The following is an 18,324-nucleotide window of genomic DNA, read 5'->3' on the forward strand; positions in this document are numbered from 1 at the left end:
AACAGACAGCTAGTGTGGACAGCTGCTACAGAAGTTTCCCTGCACCCGAATTGGTCTATTAGATGATGATGGTCTTCTTGGAGAAAACACAGAAAAACACTCACCTCGTACAATATTCCATCTGACGCAAGAATCTACAGTACCAAATTCCTGGCAGCGTCTTTCACTCAGCCTTGGCTTGGCTGCTCTTGACCTTGGGGACCTCATCTCCTCAAGGCCATCCATTCCATGAGGTGCAGTTCTTGTTAGAGTTATTATGTTTAGTCAACCTCTGCCTTCATGGAACTTCCACTCCCTCGTCCTGGTTCCAGGCTCTGGATCAATGCATACTAACTCTGCTCCCTCCTCTCTATTGCAAAGTCCCCTAGACACCTGACTCTCATGTCTCTTCTGGAGCTACAACTTCTTAATCAAAACACTGCACTTGAGAGAGTTATCTCCACCAGCTTACTGATCCCACAGAAGGAGGTTCAAGATTATTAAGCCAAGAAATCCAGAGCCTCCTACATGACAGAGCAAACCTGAGGCTTGTCTCTTCCCTTTCATCAGCCATTCCTACTTGTCAGAAATCTTGAAGTATCAACTGCTAGGGGGAAGGATCAGGCCTTTCCAATAGCTCTAGGTACCAAATAAGTACTTCACAGGCTGTGTTGCTAATAACCACTAGCAGGCAGTGCCCACAGCAGGGGAGCAGAAAGGAAAAGTAGAGTCGAGATTAGTTATACCTGATGAGGCTTCACTGCCCGTGCCAACTGTGGGGCCAGGAAGACATTCTCCTCCTCTGGAGGGTGGTTCAAATTGACAAGGACCCTGCCCAGAGCATCACGCTGGTTTAAGACATCGTTCACATGGGTGCCACCCTTCTCCTCTTCCTCATCCTCCTCACTGACAGACTCACTGCTGTCCACAATGTGCAGTGTGTCCTCATCTCCAGAGCTCAGCTCAATCACCTCTGAGATAGCCAAAAAAAAAAAAAAATTATCCCAAGGAGTAAGGAAAGCATAGAAACTTAAAGTGAGAGCTTGTCATCACTTCCAAAAATTCTGATTTTTACCTTTTCTCTCTTCTAGCTTCAAGACAAGACAAGAGAAAAGCTTCACATTTACTAAAGAGACTCAGGGAAATTTGTGAAAGCCAGACCCTAAACTGAATGAGAAATGGCTAAACTCTCTTCTATTTAAAGGTACAGCTGATCTCTCAGGGCAAGCACTGGGTCAGGAGGAAGAGAGGAACCTCTAGAGCTCGATCTTACCATCTCGACTGCTTTTTTCATCCTCACTGCCACTGCTACTGTCCAAACAAATGACTTCCTGGGCCAAGACCCGAGGAGGCAGCTGGGGACCATCACTTGCTCTTATGACAATTTCTTCTAGAAAAAGAAAGGTAGAAGGGAATGTCGAAAAGACATTTTACTCAAACAGATCTTCCCAAAATGATTCGCCACCCCCTCCTCCTTTGCGGCTCTCATGGGGAATATCCCCTGAGGAGAGAAGCAGAGGCCATCTCAAAAACTGTGGCTCTCTTTCCATATTCCCCTTTTTCTACTGGTTCTTATTTTCTGGTACCCACCTGGCTACTAGGAAAGGTCCCAATCTCTTGGCATATTAAGATCCAAAGTTATGGGAAGAAAATCTAAACAAAAGCAATTTGAGGTGTACATTTTTTCCATCTTAACTTTTAAAATGAAATCCTTCTGATCACATACTCCCGAGAAGCTGAATGACTCTAAAGGATTCCCAAGAGGCCCACAACCTTATCCCAGCTCTGTGTGTGCCAAGGGCCTCTGCCCCATGAAGCACAGGGCCTCTCCTGCCACCTCCACTGCTTACCAGGGAGGAACTCCAGGGGAACGGTGGGAATGGGGGCTGCGTAATCTTTCCTCTGCTGCTCCAGGCGTTTCCTTCTTTCCAACTCTTCCTGCTGTGCTGCTTTGGTAACTGGCTCCAATTGATCCTCCCGGAGCAGCTTTCTAAACACGAGAGTGCACACTTGGGTTCACTTGAGATCTGGGCAAAGTACTGTCAAGTCTAAAGAGGGAAATCACTGTTGCCAAGCTCAGAGTGGGGAGGAGGCAAAGCCCTATTAATCCTCCACACTCTGCAATGAGCAGGAGAAAAAAATGGGACTTCAAGGCACAGGTGGTTCTGGGCTAATACACTTTCTATATTATTTAACCTTCTGATAGATGCCCCTCCCAACCTGTCTCCGCACATAACATGTCAACGGTAACACAGTTATACATGTGATTTCTAAAGCCGAAATGAATTATTAAAAAAACAGAGTTGTTACATGGGGAAGTAGGGTTATGGGTGATTCTACCTCCTTATTTCCCAAACTTGGGGTAATACTGTCAAGTTATTATGTTAAAAAATAAGTGGGGGCAAAGCGGGGGGAGATAATATCTATCTCCTTCCAACTGCACAAGTTGTTATTTGGCAGAAGGAAGGACTGCTAGACATTCAGGAAGTTAAGGAAGTTCACGTTTGCTCATGTCTTAGCACAAGGAAAAAGCCATCCTTTGGGCCAGACAGTCTCCTGCCATCTGCAGTTGACTGCTAAGATGAGAACTCAGCTTACTTTTATCTCTTCTTATTGTAAGACAGAAGGAAAAATACAGGAAGAAACAGAGAGTCTAACCCAGAGCACCCTATCATCCTTGGGTTGCCTCCCAGGGCCTACGGAGAGTAAAACATACCCCTAGTGGTCAAGGGCCACCCACATCCTCCCTGTACCCTCTGACAGCCCAGGCCCACAGCTCTGAGATGCATCTTCACTATTATTGGGGACCCACGGCCTGCACTTTTCTCCTTTGGAAGGAAGACTCTCCTGCTCAACAGTTCTCCTGCTATCAACAGCCTTAAGATGAAGATATTACACCTTTACACACGCAGAGCTTACCGTATGTTTCTCCTCATGTGGGAGGGCTTCTGAGCTCTCTTCTTCTTGGGGTCCTCAGAGGCTAGGCTCTTGCCTTGGTGGCGCCTGAGCAGCTCCGGAGGCTCAGACTGAGATGAGGTAGTTGAAGTGCACCGTGGCGGCTGCTGCCCATCTTCCCCCAGCTGGGCACACTCAGTGCCACACATGCCTTCCAGGGATGGGTCTGAAAAGACAAGGGGAAAGAAATGCCAAGGACCAACTTACTGGGGGTAAAATGAGTTCTGATGTCAGACACACCTGTGTTCAAATCTCACCTACAGACTTACCAGCCGGTGACCTAAGGTATTATTGAAGCCTCTCTGAAACTGAATGGGCTTATTTACAAAATGAGGATAGTGATGCCCACATTTCAGAGCTGTTGTGAGGACTACTTTGCATGCCTAGAACTGAGCCTGAACCCAAGCAGGCCCACAACAATGATACTCATCACTCTTACAATAACTTAGCAGTACCATCAGAGCAAGGAAGCTTCATGTCCTCTGCTTGCTCAACAAGAGACACGGTTGAAACAGCTGGGTTCCCACTACAGCTCGCACTCCTTGTATGCCTCCAGACAAGTCCCTTCACCTTTCTTCTGTAACCAGGGAGAATAATCTCCCTTTCAGCATCTCAAAGCATTCATTTATTCAGCTCACCAATCATTTAATGAGGGTTTACCCATACGGCAAGTGCTACTGTAGATGCTTCAAGGAATATTTATAAGACTTCTTTGCTTCAAGGAGTCTGTGTCCTATTTAGGGAGATAGATCATGTATAAACACAGATACAACAATGCAAGGTGTGTTACAAGAGGGGCAGGCCAAAAGACCTAAAGAGTTTTGAGGTTTGACATCATTTTTCCCGCCAGAGGTAATTAGCTAAACCAAGAATAACCATGTTAGGGTCCCAAGAATATGAGAGACACTACCCACTGGATAATTACACAAGGAATTATATGGGAGGCAAAATGTGAGTTAAACCCTGAAAGATGAGCAGACTGTCTAAAGGTAATGCCTTGGCCTTGAGGGAAAAAAATGGAAGGGATTTCCAGCAGACGAGATGTCATGTGTAGGTAGCATCAACCACCAACAAGGTCTGGGCTGGGGTGGGAGAGGTCCATGTGCATACCATTCTTCTTGAACTGCTAAGCAGTATTCTGTTCACTGGGTGGGCAGGCCTTGACAGCCACACAGACTATAAGCCTGTCCCCAAATCCTCCAGGGCCTCCTAGATGCACAAATCAAAAGGTGTTTTCCAAAGGTAAGAAGAATTCAAAATTAGAATATAAATGTTATAACCAAGATGCCTAGTCAATGCCTTTTGGTTCTCAGGCAAGAAGGAGCCAGGAAGGTTTTCGTTTGTTTTTTAACTGAACTATTGACTTTATTCAGATTTCATCAGTTTTCCACTAATGTCCTTTTTCTATTCCAGGATCCAAACCAGGACACCAGGTTGCACTTAGTCATCATGACTCCTTAGCTTCCCTTAATCTGTGGCAGTTTCTCAGTCTTTCTTGTCTTCCATGACTTAGACACATTTTTGAAGACTAGTCAGGAATATCCCCTGAAGTCTTCTTTAAAACAAAACTTTAGCTTAACTAGTAAAGAATGTCTGCCTTGAGCATTATGCTCTTTTAAGAACTATCTATATGGGATCAAACTGACAACAGCAACTCTAAAGTTTAGATAGGAACCTTACGGGGCAGTGAGTTTATGTAAATGCAGGAGGAACAACTCAGAAAAGGAAGGTAAGAACGGTTGCACAACTCAAGAATGTAATCAATGCCAATGAATTGCACATGTTGAATTAGTATATGTTTTGCTATACATATTCTCCATAACAACAACAAAACAAATAAATTATATATATTTTTAAAAGAAGTTCTGGTGAGGCATTTTGTAGAACATCTCTCAATTTGGGCTTGTCTGATGTTTTCTCTCATGGTTAGATTGGGGTTACTTGGACATGTTACCAGGAAAGACCAAGCACTAGAAAAGGACATCATGTTTGGTAAAGTAGAGGATCAGCAAAAATGAGGGAGACACTCATAAGATGAACGGACAACAATCATGAGGATGGTACACGACCGGGCAATGTTTTGCTCTGTTATACATAAGGTTGCCATGAGTTGGAGCCAACTCAACAGCAACTAATAACAACAACAATGGATTTTTTCTTTCTTTTTTTAGAACTAAACTGCCTGTGACGGTTAAGATTGTGTGTCAACTTGGCTGGGCCATGATTCTCAGTGTTTTGGCAGTCTTATGTTGTGATCACTTTCCTGTTGAGATTTGATACGTGATCATCCCCATGATGGCATCTGCTGTGAGTAGCCAATGGGCTGAAAGGGATTTTCCCTGAACATATATATGCCCTGCATCAAATATAAGCGGCTCGGGGGCTTTTTGCTCCTGCTGGATGCTGCAGCTGGCTCCTGTTCGTCTGATCTCCGGTTCTTGGGATTTGAGCCAGCAGCTTGCCTGCAGTCTTGCATGCTGATCCCGGGATTCGTCAATTTTATTAATCCATGCGTGAGCAAGAGCTCTGCTGTCTAACCTTCCGATCTTGGGTTCGCCAGCCCCTGTGGCTACGTGAATCAGAAGAAGCCTCTATCCTGATCCACAAACTTGGGACATTCCAGCCTCTACAACCACGTGAGCCATTTCCTTGATATAAATCTCTCTATATTTATACTCTTTACTGGTGTTGCTTCTCTAGAGAACTTAGTCTAAGGCAGTGTCCTTCTTATCGCAGCATATCAGAGGGTACATACATAACGGCAGCATGACCTATCACTGGTGGTGTTAACCTAAATAAGTTGGTTACGGTGGTATCTGCTAGGTTTCTTCACTGTCATTATTTTTCATTTTCCATAGTCTATTCATCAGACCAAGTCACTAAGTCAAGCCCACATTCAGATGAAAGAGAAATAAGCTCCATCTCCTGGAGGTAAGAACATCAAATAATTTCTAGCAGCCTGAGGAGGTGGGCCCAAGATGCTGGAGTAGTCAGATGCTTCCTATGGTCCTTATTATAACAAAGACCCCAAAAACACAAGTGAATTGATTATATATGACAATCTAGGAGCCCTGAACATCAAAGACAAAGTTGAAGAGTAGGGCTGAGCGGCTGGGGGAGGGATAGACAGTTCAGAAGAAGAGAGGGTTTGCCAGACCTGACCCGGCCAGCACCCTGCAGGCTGGATCGGCCAGCATGCACAGGCTGTGGCAAGCACTACTGCTCAGGACATATTTTCCACACCAGGAGAAACCAAGTCGCAGAGAAACCGCAGAACCAGGGGAAAGCAGCGCTGTATCTGTGAAAGTTAGGTGCAAGGGTCTAACCTACCACATGGGATCAAAAAAAAAACCTTCACTCCTCCAGGAAGTACCTCTCTCCCATTTACTCACCACCCCCACTCTGCTCCAGCCAGGTCCAGCTTCAGTAATTTCCATGCCCCCCGAGCCAGAAGTGGACCAGTCATGCACCCTAAGCCATTCTCCTGCCTTTGGAGAAGGAACAAATTAACAAACAAGAAAAAATAATCTGCTAGCTCTGCTAAACCAGGAACTCAGGGCAAGCACAGCCTTTTGCCTAGGCACAGGCATAAGGGGTCCATGAACTTTGAATGCCTTTCACCCCTGCCTAGATCGGTGTGGGCCCATTTCAACAGCATAGACCCTCATTAGCACAGTACAACATGGTATATACCCGAAGCTTATTTTCAACTGCAATAGCTAAGGGAGAGCGGCGGATTCGCGGCATTGGATACCGCCCTGCCCATTAAGCAGGGTCCTCCCCTACCCACATCAGAGGCCTGAGGACTAGCGGCTCCATTCACTCTATCTAGCCACCCACAACTGGCATACAAGAGTAAGTGGTACCTCCCAGTCCTTACAGCCAACAAATTGGGTGCCCAATGTCCGGCTGCAAAACCCACCCTCCTACGTACTCTAGGAAACAGGGACACACCTTCCACCCAGGCACTCAGGAGCAGCCGTCAGCCCCCTACCACGATCAGAACATAACCCCCTGCTGCAGCCATATATCTGTGCCTACTCCAATCACCCCTACGTAGTCCTTCCCATCTAGGACTACAGGTGAAAGCCTGCACCACACTCAGTGATCGATGACCTGGACACCTGAACTGAATCCAAGCAAGAAAAGTAAACGGACTCCTGGGCTCACATACCTAGTAACAGCTTTAACTACCTGGCGACAGGATGTGAGAGCTTCAAAAACACCAATAATCAAAGCAGCTCACATGACCAGCCTATTTGGGTATATCAAAACAAAACAAGAAGCTAGGACACAGTAAGCAAACATAAAATAAATATAAGAACTTACTGATGGCTCAGAGATAATAAAACCAAAAACCAAACCCAGTGCCACTGAGTCGATTCCAACTCATAGATAATAGTCAATATCAAATCACATGAACAGGCAGGCCATGATGGCTTCAGCAAGTGACCAAAACAAAGAACCAAGAAATCTCCCAGAGAAAGAGAAGGTCTTAAAATTACTAAAGGTAGAATTCAAAAGATTAATATACAGAGCTCTTCACGAGATTAGGCAAAATGCAGACTAAGCCAAGGAACACACAGACAAAGCAACAGAGGAACTTAAGAAGGTTATAAAAGAGCATAATGACAAACTTAACAGGCTGCAAGAATCCACAGAGATGGCAAACAGAAATCCAAAAGATTAACAATAAAATTTCAGAATTAGACAACTCAATGGAAAGTCATAGGAGCAGAATTGAGGCAATGGAAGTCAGAATTAGTGAGAATGAAGAAAAATTCAGATTGAGGAAAAATCAGATAAAAGAATGAAGAAACTAACAATTATGTGGGGCTCTATCAAGAGGAATGACCTATGAGAAATTGGAGTACCAGAACACAGGGGAATAACAGAAAATACACAGAGAATTCTTGAAGATTTGTTGGCAGAAAACATCCGTGGTACCATGAAAGACAAGAAGCTCAATGAACCCCACACAGGGTAGATCCCAAAAGAAAGTCACCAGGACATATTATAATCAAGCTTGGCAAAACCAAAGATAAAGAGAGGATTTTAAGAGTAAAATAGGGATAAATGAAAAGTTATCTACAAAGGAGACTCACTAAGACTAAACTCAGACTACTCAGCAGAAACAACGTAGGCAAGAAGGCAATGGGATGACATATATAAAGACTTGAAGGGAAAAAAGTGCCAGCCGAGAATTATATACCCAGCGAAACTGTCCCTCAAATATCATGGTGAAATTACGGCATTTCCAGATAAACATAAGTTAAGGGAATTTGTAAAAATCAAACCAAAATTAGAAGAAATACTAAAAGGAGTCCTCCAGTTAGAGAATCGATAACATCAGGTAACAACCCAAGACTAGAACACAGGAGAGAACAACCAGATTATCAACCCTGATAGGGAAGTCACAAAAATAAAGCTTAAACACCAAAAACAGGGAAACAGAGACGTCAATATGTAAAAGATAACAACATTAAAACAAAAAATGGGGACTAAATAATGCAGTCATATGCAGAGGAAGTCAAGGCAATATCAAAAAGTAAGAGATTGGTTTAAACTTAGAAAAACAGAGGTAATTATTATGGTAACCACAAAGGAAACTAACAATCCTATACATCAAAATAAAAAACAAAAAAAAACATAAAAACTCAGCAAATACAAAATCAGCAACAATGAAAAAGATGAAAAGGGAGGCTAGTTGCTATAAGTCTTGACGAGTGAAGCAGTGAGCTAGCGTCCCCACGGTGAAAGACATACCATGGGTCATCATCCTACGCACCCAACTGCACTCACAAATAACAAATGTGCTATCTCACCAGTCAGTGGCTAAGCTGGGGAATCAGGATGCTGCAGACATTCTGTACTGCTCACCTTCTGAAACTCAGTATGGCTTCCTCCTTGTCCTGTTATCATTCTGGGTCCCCTGTGGTCCCTTTTCATACTGGTACCAGATTCTAAAACAGCATGGAGTTGGAAACTAATGTTTTCTAAGAGAACGAACAGAGTGTAGGGGATAACACTATGAAAACTGGTGCCACACTGCTGGGGTGGGAACTCCAGTGCTGCCCCTTATTTCACCTTTCTGTTCTTCAGTTACAAAAAGGGAATGACAACTCTAGTGGCCTCAAAGCTGCATTAACAATTATATAAGATAGGCTAAATAAAACGCTAAAACAATGCCTGGCACATAGTAAGCACAATATAAAACAGGGTGTTTATACTATGACTACTACTATTCCAGGTAAAAGGCAGAGGTTTGGTTTCTTATACGTATCATCTTCTTTTCTCCTTACAATAACTCTACAAGGTGAGTTTTGTTTCCCTTATTCTAAATACAAGAAACTGAAGTTCTGAAAACTGAAAAAGGCTTGCCCATGGATACATAGGAAATAAGTAGGAGCAGGCAGTTAAGAATATAAACTTGGCAGTCTTGGCTTTGAATCCTGGCTCTGCCACTCCGTGTTCATGGGCTCAACTTCTCTGAGCTATAATTCCCACATCTGTAAAAACAGATTTTAGCACCTCTCTTGTGGAGGATACTATTCCTCAAGCCCTGGTAGGCCTAACTCCATGGAACTCTACACTTCCAATCACACCGAACAGCCCAGGAGCACACAGAGCCCCAGAACTCAGTCAACCATGCTGGAAGGCAGTATTTATGTGTGTGGGGAACACAAACTTTGATTATATATTCTAATTGAAGATTAGAAATAAGAAAACAAAGGGGGAATCAGAAATGGCATGTGCAAACTGCATCTTGTTCAGTCACAGACAAGTGTCCCTTACACAGACACACATCACATGAGATTATAGACCACATCTTTATCTTAAACCTCTCCACATGAGACTGCCACAAACCAGACACTTGTTGCCTCTCCTGCTCCCTGCTTGCAGTTGAGCCTAACACACATTTGAGCATCTGCTGTATACCAGGACCTGAGCCAGGGCAAAGTGGCCTGGACCACAAGGGAAGGTTACAGGTATGCAATCTTGTGAGCGGCTACTAGCTAAAGCACTTGGGGAAAGGACACCTAATCCAGCCTCACCTAGGGCTGGGGGTGAGTTGCTTCCTTGGGAAGGGTGAGACTTGGGTTCAGTCTAACAGAATGGATAGAAACCAGCTAGTAAAGGAGGAAGAAACGGAATTCTAGACAGATACAGGAGCACAGGCAAAAGGCACAGAGACTTCAAACAAGGTAGAATGGCTAGGAAAACACATGCAATTGAATATCGGTTAAAAAAATGAAGTAAGCAACACCGCAGCAGGAAGGGCCTTCCCACCTGGCAACCACCTCCCTCTCTCTTCCCAGGAGCCCTTCTTAGGTCTTCTCTGGAGGCTGGCACAGAAGTCAACCCCCATCCCGGGGAAGACTATTTTCAAGGCTTCTTCCTCCTAGCATTCTACATTCCATTGCCCTTGTGTTTGGGGGCAGGGGAAGTAGGAGCAGCTAACATGGTTATTATAAAAGTGTGTCTGTGTGTCCGTTTGTAAGCACACACACTTAGACATGTGGCTGCCCAGGGTGATTCACTCCCTGCAGCAGCACTGGCAGCACCTTCCTCTGCCTTCACACTGAGAGCTCACCGAAGATTTCAAGTAGACAGGCTTTTTGAAAAGCAAAGGGGGAGCGGCCAAGGAAGGCACGAGACAAGGAATGCTTGTGATGGGACACTACAATACCATTAACATGCACAAGAAGTTAAAGCATAACTCTCTGCTCTATTACTACTGGATCCTCAGCCGGCTATTTACAAAAGGCCTCCCAGAAAAAGCAGAGTCCAGGGCACTAAGCATTGGGAATGTGGTGTGAGCCTGGGCTCATGGGTGTGTTCCCCCTGCTGAGGAAGAGAAGAGCTGTTACTCACGTGTTCGGCCAGGCATGAGAACTACAAAAGCAGCTACAAAATGGAGCTGGAAGTGTGCTGAGCTGCCCTCCCAAATTCACTACCCTTCTAAAACAGCCCTCTCCAATTTCTGCCTGAAACACTACAGGAAAAAGGCTCAGCAATTCTCTGTTGTCCTTTAGAACTATCATTCCCTTAGGCACCCACCTCTTCAAAGAGCTAATATTTCTATTTCTACATCATTGTCACATAATACTGCAATCACCTTCCTCCTAGCTCAGCCCAGAATTCTTCCCTCCTAAACTGCTAAAAAAAAAAAAAAAAAAATTCTTTTTTTTTTTTTTTTAAACTGCTATTGATGAGTCGACTCATGACTCATGGGGGCCCCATGCACAACACAATAAACACTGCCCAGTCCTGCACCATCCCCATGATAAGTTCATTGCAATCCCTAGTGTTTTCGTTGACTGAATTTCAGAAATAAATCACCAGGCCTTTCTTCCTAGCCCATCTTAGTCTGAAAACTCTGTTGAAACCTGTTCAGCATCACAGAAATACACAAACCACCATTGACAGATGGGTGGTGGCTTTGCAAAAGGTGCACTGGGCACAAATCAAACACGGGTCTCTCCCGTGGAAAGTGAGAATGCTACCACTGAAATCACCAATGTTAAAGGAGAGGCCAAATTCCTCCTCCAATAAAAACATCAGGCTAGAAGCAGACTCCCCAAGAGGTGATAAAACCAAAATCAAACCAAAACCCAGTGCTGTCGAGTTGATTCCGACTCATAGTGACCCTAGCCATTACCAAATGGCCATTTCCACCAATACTGCAGCTTGGCCTACACACCAAGTACACTTGGAGTGAGACTGGCACACTTCAGCTTGTTGTTTTGTTGGGTCCTCTGGCCTGGTTCTGATAATGACCTTTGAAACTTTCCTGGCCTTAAGCCCTTTTTTTTTGTTTGTTTTTGTTTTGTTTTCCTATAACACAAGCAAATTTATTAAGCAACCATTTGAAGAACAGTTGTAGGTGGATAGGACAGAACCAGAGTATAAAGGGCAGGCCTTGAATGTCAGGCTGAGGGGTTTGAACTGTCGGGCCATGGGAACTTATTGTCAACTGTTCTATTTCATTCTTGTGACTTCTGCCTTGCCCGTGTGAGCTGTTCTTGGGAGGAGGAAGAAGAGAACCTGATGGCCTTTCAATATCACAGACAGATTTCACTACGGAACATCCCAAGTTGTGAGACTTGGTATGGGGCTAAATGTGGCCAAGTGTTTAAAAATGATCAGACATAGTAAGCGTATACAATTCCCTAGTTCAAACACAGAGTTCCCCCTATCCTTTATACAGAGATAGAGGTCTAAACCAGCTCCTTATCACCAAGCCATCTTTAAATGAAGCCTCAGCTTCTGGGCCCAACAAAGACCATTTGCTTGTTAAAGTTTTTCCTTTAAGGTTCACTGTCATATAAATCAAGGAGCGCTGGTGGCACAGTGGTAAAGTGCTTGGCTGCTAACCAAAAGGTCAGCAGTTCAAACCTGTCAGCTGCTCTGTGGGAGAAAGATGCAGCAGTCTGCTTTTGTAAAGATTAAAGCCTTGGAAACCCTATGCAGCAGCAGTTCTACTCTGTCTAACAGGGTCACTAAGAGTCAGAATAGACTTGATGGCAATAGGTTTGGTTTGGTTTTGGTCACGTAAGTGAGTGTTTTCCAAGTGCTTCATTGCTGCTTACGAAGTTGCTGGTATCTACGTAACATTTTATGTATCACGTCTTAGTAAACTAACTATTCTTAAAAATAAAACTGTTATTTCAAAAATCCTATAATTATTTTTTCCCTAAGTCAAAATTCACATATGCTCTTCTGTACCTTCTGAATACTGAATCACGTGAACTTACAGCTGAATCAAAATAATAAACTTTTTCAAATAATAGCTCTCCTTTCAAATAATATTTCTCCTCCAAATTCTGTAACTCACCAGCAGCCACTGAGGAAAAAAGGCAAAAATGTCAACAAGGAGGTAAAGAGACACGGGCTTTGACAAGTACCTGAGGTAAATTACTGTCTGCACAGCTTAAGAATCAATGGCTATTACTGCTCCATTCAGGATCACAGAATCAGACCAGGTCACAAATACCTGCGAACTTTCTCCTTCACGTGGGCCAGCTGTGAGCAGTCATCACCAGAGTTACATAAACATCAAAGAACACTTACATAAGCTTCTTGGGAGTGAGTTCTGAACACCACCACCACCACCATAAATTCAACTAGACAAATAACTAGCTTTGAAACAAAATCCTCTACATTTCATTCATTGTGGGCACAAGGTACAAATATCTCCAGGGTCCTTTTTTCAGCTGTTCTCTCTTCTTCCTCCACAATCCCATCTGTGTAAATGAAGATCAGTGGATTCCTCACTGTATGCCTCCTGATGTGACAGGATGTTACACACCATAGCCTATGAAGTACACATATCCCACATGTGGAACTGAATCTGAACATGCCTTAAAATCTCATTCTCAGTATACAAAAATACAAGGGACAGAAGATGATATAAAACAAGACCACGGTGATGCAATCAGCAGAATCTAGAATGTGGAAAATTACAGGACAAGTATGGATTTTATTCTTCTATAAATAACTTGAAAGGAAAAAAATAAAATGAAAACAAAGGCAGGAAAGCTTAAAGATAAAAGAGATTTAAAAGACATAGCAACTAAATGTGGACCTTGTAGGGAATGACTGAATTAACAGTAAAAGCAATCTTTAACAGATAATTGGGGATTATCTGCCTATTTGGCTATATTAAGGAATTATTGTTTAAAACATTTAGGTGTGATAATGATATTGTGGGTTTTTTGTTTTGTTTTTTAGGTCTTTATATTTTACAGAATATAGTAAATACACTCCATTTCCAAATAATCCAGGTTTGGAGGGAATACAAACTAGCCCTGTATTCGTAACTACTGAAGGAAGTAATGGGAACACAGGTTTCATTTTACCATTGTCTCTATTTTTTATTATGTTTGAAATTTTCCATAATAAAAAATACACAATATTTTTAATTTTCAAAGTTTTAACAAAAAATAAAATTTAACAGGCGCTAACCTCTAAATGGAAACCCTATGAGAGCCCTGGTGGCACAATGGTTAAGCACAGTGCTGCTAACTGAAAGGTCAGCGGTTTGAACCCACCAGTACCTCCTTGGGAGAAAGATGTGGCAGGCTACATCCATGAGGATTTATAGCCTTAGAAGCCGTATGGGGCAGTTCTACTCTGTCCTATGAATAGATGATTCAGAATCAACTTGAGAGCAACAGGTTTGGTTTAAAGAGCCCTGATGGCACAGTGGTTAAGTGCTTGGCTGCTAGCCAAAAGGTTGGCAGTTCAAACCCACCAGCCACTTCACTCCTTGGAAGAAAGATGTGGCAGTCTGTTTCTGTAAAGATTACAGCCTTGAAAACTCTTACACGGCAATTCTACTCTGTCCTATAGGGTCACTGTGGGTCAGAATCGACTTGACACCGACAGGTTTGGGTTTTTTTTTTTTTTACCCTCTAAACTGGAGTCCCTGGGTGGTGCAAACAGTTAAGGGCTCGACTACACATTGGTGGTTCAAGCCCACGCCAAGAGGTGCCTCAGAAGTAAGTAAGGCCTGGCGATCTGCTTCCTAAAAGTCACAGCATTGAGAACCCTATGGAGTAATTTACTCTGCACACGTGGGGTTGTCATGAGTCAGAATAAACTCCACGGCAACTAATAAAAACCACCTCTTTACTATTCAGAGCTCAATTTCTACACACTTATTACTACGGTGAAACCTGTGAGCACTGGAACTCAGTGGGACTGCCATGTTTTCTGCCTTTGACAGGGTGCAGCCTACCACTTTTCTATCACTTTCTATTAGTGGAAAATATTTGAGTTTTCCTTCTCTGACAGGTTTCCATCTTACACAGGTTCCGTCTTTTGCAGGTTTTACCATATACATTTGTATGTTTTGCATACTGGTAGGAAACCTTGGTGGCGTAGTGGTTAAGTGCTATGGCTGCTAACCAAAGTTCAAATCCACCAGGCGCTCCTTGGAAACTCTATAGGGCAGTTCTACTCTGTCCTATACGGTCGCTATGAGTCGGAATCGACTAGACGGCACTGGGTTTGGTTTTTGGTTTTGGGTATACTGGTAATCAACGAATGCGTATCATTTTGCATCTCCTTTTGGCCACTGGTTACATATAAATATGTATTTGACACAGTTCACATAATTGTCATTTTAATGGCATGTTGTCGATATATTACATATTACTAAGTATAGAATCACTATGAGTCTGAATCGACTCGATGGCACTGGGTTTGGTTTTGGTTTGGTTTAAGTCATTCGCCTGCTGTTGGACATCTGGGCTCTTTCTTATATTTCATTTGTGTCTATAATGCCACAAATATCTTTGTACAAAGTATTTTCCCTTTTAACTTACTTATTTGTGGTATTATCCACTATAGTTGATAAAAAGCAAAAGAGTTCTAATGCTTAGCTCAGTGATAGGCAAAATTTTTATGTAAAGGGCCAAAGAGTAAATATTTTAGGCTTTGTAAGCCATATGTTCTCTGTTGCAACTACACAATTTTGCCATTGTAGTACAAAAGCAACTATATATAAATGAATAAGTGAATGAGCATGGCTGTGTTTCAATGAAACTTTATTTACAAACACAGGCAGTAGGTCGGATTTGACCTGCAGGCTTTAGCTTATCATCCACTGGTCTAACTTCCACAATAGGGATAAAAACAATTCTATTTTCTCCTACGTTTTCTATACACTGAATAATCAACACTTAACCACTAGCAATGTGTTACTTAATATAACTTACACTTCACAGATATTAATCAAAGAAGCACATAAATAATTGTGAAATTAAAACTGTGATAAAGAAAAGTAAATAGAGTTTTAAGAGCATATCATAGAGAAGACATTTTCTAGCAAGGAAGGTCAGGAAAGCAGAGGAAATAATAATTGAGCAGAGATCTGAAGACTAAACACTGATAACTAGCTGAAAGGGAGAAATAATGACGTTTCCAGTAAACAGATGGACAAATGCTTTGTGGCAGAAGGAGCAAGTAGAGTTCAAGAAACTGAAAAAAGGCTACATCTTCATCTTGTATTCTCCCAATTTTTCAGATGTCAGAAATTGAGAATAAGTTTGAAAAAAATATGGAATGAGAAGGATGAAAATTAGAGCGGGTGCCAGAAGCCTATGATTTATTTGAAGTTAGAACTTTAGACACTGCTGGCAATACCGAATTAGGATGCCAGTAACTTATTAGCTTCAACGTCCTACTGCAGTTTTTTAAAAATATTACTTCAAAAGTTGACTTGGATATTATGCTAGTGAAAGATGCCAGATACAAAAGGCCACACATCGTATGATTCCATTTATATGAAATGTCCAGAACAGGCAAACCCATAGAGACAGCAGATTAGCGGCTGCCAGGGGCTGCAGGAAGTGACTACTTATGTGTATGGGATTTCTTTTAAGGGTGATGAAAACTTTCTGGAATTAGACAGTGGTTATGGTTGCACAACCTTGTGAATACACTATAAACCACTGAATTAACTTAGAAACGGTGTATTTTATGGTATGTGTTTTATATTTTAATAAAAAGAAAAACTTTTAAGCTGGCTTAGTGCTTCAGTTTCCAGCTATGATGAAACAGCTTGAGGCAAACCAATGCTTGCATCAAGAACTACAAACATTTTATCGAATAAACCAAAACCAAAACATCTTCTGAAGGCATTAAAGAGCTGCTGAAGCAAATAGGACTTGAAGGAACAAGATCTTAAGAGAAGGGGAAATCACGAAGAGATGAGCCAGCATTCTATGGTCACTTTTTTCCTCTTTTACCAAGTCTGGGTGCTGGGGCAAGAAGTTGAGAATCCAAGACCCCCAAACAGAGGGGTATTACTAACAGGCACAGAAAAGCAGCAGAGCATTCTCCTGTGTGTGTGGTGTAATATACATATAACAAAACATTTGCCATTTTAAGTGTACAATTGAGCGACGTTAATTTTATTTATCATGTTGTGCACCCATCACTATTTATTTCCAAAAGTTTTTCATCACTACAAACAGGAATTCTGTACCCATTAAACCATAACTCCCCATTTTCCCCTCCTCCCAGCCCCTGGTAACCACTAATAAGCTTTTGTCTCTGCGTATTTGCCTATAGGTCATTATGAGTCTGAATCGATGTGACGGCAAGGGGTTTGGTTTTTTCTTTAATTTCACCCAGCGTAACGTTTTCAAAGTTCATCCATGTCGTAGCAGGTATCGGAACTCCATTCCTCTTTAGGGCTGAATAATATCCTATTGTATGTAAATATCACATTTTGTTTATCCATTCGTCTGTTGAAGGGCATGGCTGGTTGCACCTTTTTGGCTATTGTAAATAATGCTGCAATGGACATTTGTGTACAAGTATCTGTTTAAGTCCCTGCTTTCAATTCTTTTATGTATACACCTAGGAGTGGAATTCCTGGATCATATGGTAATTCTATGTTTAACTTTTAAAGGAACTGTCAAAGCTTTCTCCACAGAGGCTGTACCATTTTTATATTACCATCAGCAACGCACAAGGGTTTCAATTTTTCCATATCCTCACCAACACTTATTATTTTCCATTGTGTGTGTGTGTGTGTGTGTGTTAATAACAGCCATTCTAACAGGTGTGAAGTGACATCTCATTATGGTTTTGATTTGCATTTCCCTAATGACTAATGATGCTGAGCAGCTTTTTCTGTGCTTATTGGCTGTTTGTTTATAAGCTTTGGTATAGAAGTATCTATTTGAACCCGTGCTTTCAATTATGTTGGGTATATACCCACAAGAGGATATGACAGTTTCATGGGGCTACCAAGGAGAAAATTAGAGACATGAGGAGTCAAGATCCTGGTGAGAGGGGAAAGGAAGAAGTAAGCCAAAAACTCAGGCTGTTTTCTGCTCAAGTCATTTGCTGCATTCTAAAGCTCAGTCAGGTGGAAGACTAAGAAGTTAAGCAGAAAGCCACTGAAAAGCAGAGCAGATATTTCTGCAATCTCAAGGTGCAGAAAGACAAAGATCAGAATTTAGGATTCACCAGAGTAGACGGGCCAATCAGTTAGGACTTCTGGATGGCTATGTCCTAGTACCAGGGGCGTAGCAGAAGTGGACAAAGCCTTACAGACTATAATCTAGCTTCTATTCAACTTCATTGTGTGAAGGAGCCCCAAAAATCTAGGTGCTTGGCATAAGGGTAGACTTCTGCCAAAGATGTAGGCCACTGTAAGAATGGTGTGGTAGGGGCATCTGACCTCCTCTAACTTCACACACACACACAAAAACCAAACCCATTGCTGTTGAGTTGATTACAACTCATAGGGACCCTACAGGACACAGCAGAACTGTCCGATATGGTTAACTTCACAAAGGGGAGAGAGGATCACCATCACCGTCAACAGCTCCAGGCTGTTGCTTGAGGTGGAGGTCAGATATACTTCCC

At 42.5% G+C, this 18,324-nt stretch overlaps 1 protein-coding gene across 6 annotated transcripts in view; it reads right to left on the minus strand.

Moving 5' to 3' along the window:
- The window catches only part of RAD54L2 (RAD54 like 2), a 126,992-nt gene that overhangs the window by 24,063 nt on the left and 84,605 nt on the right, over window positions 1-18,324 (minus strand). For all 6 annotated transcript variants that reach the window (XM_064274455.1, XM_064274453.1, XM_064274454.1 and 3 more), the window contains 4 exons: window positions 2,899-3,100; window positions 1,830-1,969; window positions 1,253-1,369; window positions 726-952 (listed from right to left, as the gene is read on the minus strand). In XM_064274455.1, coding sequence (XP_064130525.1) covers window positions 726-952; window positions 1,253-1,369; window positions 1,830-1,969; window positions 2,899-3,100 — 686 coding nt within the window. The remainder of the gene's footprint in view (window positions 1-725; window positions 953-1,252; window positions 1,370-1,829; window positions 1,970-2,898; window positions 3,101-18,324) is intronic.

This window comes from Loxodonta africana, chromosome 22 (genome assembly GCF_030014295.1).
Source record: "Loxodonta africana isolate mLoxAfr1 chromosome 22, mLoxAfr1.hap2, whole genome shotgun sequence".
In the NCBI taxonomy this organism is placed as follows: Eukaryota; Metazoa; Chordata; class Mammalia; order Proboscidea; family Elephantidae; genus Loxodonta; species Loxodonta africana.